Genomic DNA, 4,937 nt, shown 5'->3' with positions numbered 1-4,937 from the left:
GGGGGGGAGCGGCACAGCATCCCTCTCCCGCCACCGTACCAGCACGCTCGGGGCCACCAACCTCGCTGGAGCAATTATCTTCCCGATTAGTGGATTTTCAGTCCCTTCTGTGAAGTCTCAGCTAAATTACTTCCCCCCCCACACCCCCGATACAACGTAGTCCAGGCAGGTACTGAGCACAGAGGCCCCATTAGTGTGTAATTAGGTAGATTCCAGCAAAACCATCCTCAAACTCCCTCCTTCTCCTCGCCCCCCCTTTTCCAAAAGCCGGTCTCAGGCATCAGCACGTTAGCGAGATGTAAATTAGCACCTCCAGACGAGAGCAGAGTTCACCCTGCACTGGGCTCTGCCTTGCTGTGCCAGTGCACTCCTCGTTTTAATAGTTTAATAAAAATTAGCATAATTAACGAACATCTGTATGATCCAGAGTGGTGCAATTTGGCACTTGGAAACGAGGACTTAAACATTATTGCTGGGAGTTTAATGTTGTTTTAATTCTTTCTGGCACTGCGCAGTGAAATAAACGCTCGGTGCCGCGAGTTCTCGGCTGGCTCTCATTTGCATTTTCCTCCCTTTGATTATGAGCAATCGCGGACTACCCGGCAATTCATCAAAGCAGAAATTATTTTAAAATACCTCATAGCGTTCAGGCTATGGCAGAGTTGGGGGGGGGGGCAGGGAGAGGGGAGGTTGGGGGCTCCCCATCACGCCTGGGGTGCCCCTCGGCCCCTCTGCCCACGGGTCTCCCGGCTGCAGCAAATAGACCTGAATTTTTTCCTTCTGGTTTTGTAGTGGGATTTTTTCCCCCCCCGGCTGGTGAGGACAGCGGGGCAGGGGGGATGTAGCCCCCATCCCTCCCGGCTCCTTCATTTCCAGCAGCATCACAGGGGCCTGACTCAGTGCTGGTGCCGTTTGCTGGGGTGTGTGTCCCCGGGGAGCAGCGGGATCCCATCCCGGAGAGCTGTGGGACTCCTGGGACCCTTTCCCGGCTCCAGCGAGGGCAGCACCATCTGCAGAGCTGGGAGCATCGGGAGCAATGTCTGTCCCTGATGACTCTCAGCCCCTCTCCTAAGCAAAGCCCTTTCCCTCTCGGGAAGAAGGGATGAGCTCAGAGACCCACTCAACACCCCAGAGAGGCGAAGGGGGTCAGAGCTTACGTGGGCTACGGGATAGGATGCGCTGCTGTGCACATCACTTGTAACATCTCCTTTAAAAACAATTAAAAAAAAAAAAAGCTCCTATTTTGATGGCAAACTTCTTAAGCCTGTATGTGCTAACTCCTCCTCTCGCACACAGGGAGGTTTTCTCTGTTATTATTTGCCTCCAAAATGTGCTGTCAGGGGAAAATCACACGTAAATCTGGGGAGAGAACACATTACCCAGACATGATCCACCTGAAGGGGCTTCTCAGAGCTCCAGGCTGGGGCCTGGGACACCCTGGGCTTGCCACCTGTAACTAAACTACCCCAAAAATGTGAATTAAATGCTGAGTTTCTGAGCAAGCTGCAAGCCGTGCCCCGCAGGACCCAGAGCGAAGGGGGAGAGCGGGGCAGGACGAAGGGGGAGAGGTGGGACTGGGGTGTTTTCTGCCAGGTACGAAGGACGGGACCTGAGCTGTGTCCCCTGCGCTGGCACTAAACCCACGTCTCTCCCTCTGTGTCTCCCCAGGAGTACAACATGTACGGCTGGTGGGTCGGAGAGCTCGACAACGTGGTCGGCATCGTCCCGAAGGATTACCTGGTGGCTGCCTATGACCTGGAGGAGCGATGAGGACCGCGGTACCCCAGGTGAGAGGTGGCACCCCGGGGATGCACCCGCTGGGGATGCGGCGGGGAGGCGGCTCCCTTCCTGGGGTGCCCCAGCGTCTGCGGGGTGCTGAGCCTCAGGGACTGTCTTTGGCTCCATCTCCTGGTCTCCGTTTTACTTGGGAGCAGGCGAGACCAGGAACCACAGTCGCAGTTCAGGGATGATGCCACCCTGCCCAGTGTCCCTCCCTGGAGTTCAAATCCTTCAAGCTCCACGGGAGAAACGTGCTAAAACCCCCACAGCCGCCTCCGTCGGACCCAGAGAGCTGTGTGTGAGCGGCTCGAACACCAACACTGACACCAAGCAGTGTTTCTCTCCCAAACAAAGTCTGTTATGGAGGCACGTGGCAGACAGGGAAACTGAGGCACAGGTCAGGGCTGGGAAAGCAGAGGGGACAGAGCCAGAGGCAGAGTTCTGACACCCGCCTGGGGCAGTGAGACCTCCCCATTTGCCTGGAGATCTCCCACCCTCCTTATTCGCCTCTGTGTCCACGAGGCACAGTCACGAGCGGCTGTGTCAGCCCCAGCTTGCATCTCAGTGTCCCCTTCCCCACTGTCACCCGTGTCTCTCCCCGTGCCTGAATCCAGGTTCTTCTTTCTCCTTGGCCACGCTGAGATACTCTTACATATGCTGAGACACCATCCCCACCACAAGCCTCCCCCTGCTTCGAGCACCCAGTGCATGAAGAGACCCACGTCCCATCACCGGCCCACGCACTGTGTCCTGGAGCTCTGCCGTGTGGTACCCACTGCGATGCCGTTGGGGCATGGCGGAGGGCACGGGGGACTGACAGCCCACAATAAAGCCATTTTCTACTCCACGTTTTGGCTGCTGTAGACTTGGTTGTGGGTCTGGAGCTGGAAGCTGGTGCCGGCAGTGGCTCCTTGCCTCCAGCCCCGGCTCTGAGCATCCCCGGAGCCCTCTGGTCCAGTCCCATCCCAGCCCACGACTGAGGATTAACCCAGCGCATCCTCCTCCTCCTCCTCCCGCACTTGGCTGAAGGGCCACTAGATGGTGGTAAGTACCTGCTGACTGCAGCCTTCCCGGGGAGGGTGCCCAAACCCCCTGGGCTGGACCAGAGCAACTCCCCCCGCCCCCGGTACCCGCCGCTGGGGCGCTCGGTGCCCAAGGAGGAGCATCGCCCGCGGTGTGAGCTCAGGCATCGCCCCAACGCCTGCTCCGAAGCACAGCTGGGCAGATGTTTAGAAGCCAGGCACAACCTGGGGGACCCCGCGGGACCCCAGAGGCATTCGGGGGGGGGGCTGGGGGGATGCAGCTGAATCCGTTCCGGCGCCTGCTGCCTCGCCAGGCTCCGGCACACGGACTCGCTCGCAACCCACCTCCCTCCCACGCACATCTTTGGTGTTGGAGGATGGGTTTGGGATGCCCCAGAGCTCAGCTTGGCAGGGCACAAGCTTGGCTCAAATCCATCCAGTGTTCCCGAGCTGCTCTTCCAGCCCCAGCTCTCTGCACCCTGAGCGCCTGCGGGAGCCCACGCCAGGGTGGCAGGAATCTGTGTGCCTGGAGAGAGAAACGCTCCCTCTGCTCTGCCCCTCGGCGTGATGCTCAGCGTTTCCCTGTCTCCATATCCCCATCCATGAGCATCATGCAAGGAACATTTTGGGGGCAGCTGCAGAGCCAGTATCCATCTCTCCAGCGTCATTCCTGGGAGCTCTTTGGGATCCCAGCAGGGAGGAACTGGTGCTTTTGCCCAGTCGGATGCTTCGGTCCAAAAATGACCAGGGTTTGGGGCTGACTGGACACATCTGCCTCAGCCCTATGTATAGGAAACGGCCTGGCTGTTTGCACCCCCGTTACCGCTTCCGATGCTCAAGCATCAGGAGGTCCGATCCTGCCCCAGACTCACCCAGGACACCCGGGTTGAGACCTGCGTGCGCTGCTTGAGGAGGTGTTGGGGAGATGGGATGGGAGCGGGAGATGGGACGGGAGCGGGAGATGGGCGCAGGATGCGTTGGCCAAACCCGGGCTGCTCCAGCCCCAGGTCCGAGCAGGAGCCCTCCCCTGTTGCGGCGTGACCGGGGATGGAGGGTGGGGGGGGAAACACCATGGTTTGTTTGCACAGACTTGAGAGACAGCTTTGCTGGAGGGGGGTGAGGATGCGCTGTCTGGAGAGCCTGGCCCGCTTCCAGGCGGCGAGGCTGTTGTTCTGGCAGGCAGTGGGGAGGAGAGAGACGTGCCAGGCTGCGAGGGCGCGGGGATGGGGATGGCGGGGGACACACACCGAGCCGTCCTCCCCTGCTCCGGCTGGGGAAGGTTACCTTGAGCGGCTCTGCGTCCCCACCGTGTCCCCTGACATCCCCACCCCACTCCCAGAGGTGATGGGGTTGCGGCTCCCTGCCCAGAGCTGACTCACCGGCTGCCATCACCCCCGGCAGCCATCAGGCCACCGAGGGACCGAGCCAGCCCCGTGTGTGGCAGAGGGGACCGTCACCCCCCCCAGGGCCATTGCTCCCAGTCTCTGCACCAAAGCAGCCCTGCACGGTGCCACCCAGGCAGGACCCCCACCCCAGGGGCTCTCTGCAGCCCAGGGGGGAGCCCCGATGCTCAGCTCCTTACGTGCCGGAGCAGAGCTGTTTCCCCCCCCCCAGCCCCGCCCACGGCCAGGTCTGCCTCTGAGTCACTGTTTTCCCGACAGCTTCGCAAAGCCAATCAACACCACTAAAAATAATTTCTGCCTGGCTCCAAAGAGCAGCCAGCAGCGGGGCTGCAGCCCCCCGGGGCGGGGGGGAAGGATGGGCACCACAGTGCCTTGTGAGGATGCAGGAGAGGGGATGGAGCCCTCGCTCCGGCAGCCCCACAGGCTGCCCTTTCCAAATCCGCCTTCCCAGGGAAACCCCCCCAGGGCAGGCTGGCTCCCAGCAAGGTGTCAAGCGAAAGACATGGCTGTGCCAGGCCAAGTTCGCGGTGCAAACGGTGCTGGGGGACCGCAGGGAGCCAAGGGCAGGATACGGCCCCGATCATGTTGTTTGCGTGAAGCTGCGCACAGGCAAAGGCCACGTGTGGGCGAGGGCACGCGTGGGCGCAGGAGCAGGTCCGTGGGCACAGCTGGCCTCACAGCTGCGCCATTTGGAGCCGCACACTCATGAATATACATGAATATGCATGAAGGA

The 4,937-nt window shown here is 60.6% G+C and overlaps 1 protein-coding gene across 1 annotated transcript in view; it reads left to right on the top strand.

Annotated features, from left to right (window-relative positions):
- Nucleotides 1-1,770, top strand: part of SKAP1 (src kinase associated phosphoprotein 1) — a 161,247-nt gene extending 159,477 nt beyond the window's left edge. The window contains exon 12 of the mRNA XM_009892211.1: nt 1,669-1,770. Coding sequence (XP_009890513.1) covers nt 1,669-1,770 — 102 coding nt within the window. The remainder of the gene's footprint in view (nt 1-1,668) is intronic.
- The last annotated feature ends 3,167 nt before the right edge of the window (nt 1,771-4,937 follow it).

This window comes from Charadrius vociferus, unplaced genomic scaffold (genome assembly GCF_000708025.1).
Source record: "Charadrius vociferus isolate BGI_N301 unplaced genomic scaffold, ASM70802v2 scaffold509, whole genome shotgun sequence".
Taxonomy (NCBI): Eukaryota; Metazoa; Chordata; class Aves; order Charadriiformes; family Charadriidae; genus Charadrius; species Charadrius vociferus.
This window is presented reverse-complemented; position numbering and strand designations above follow the sequence as displayed.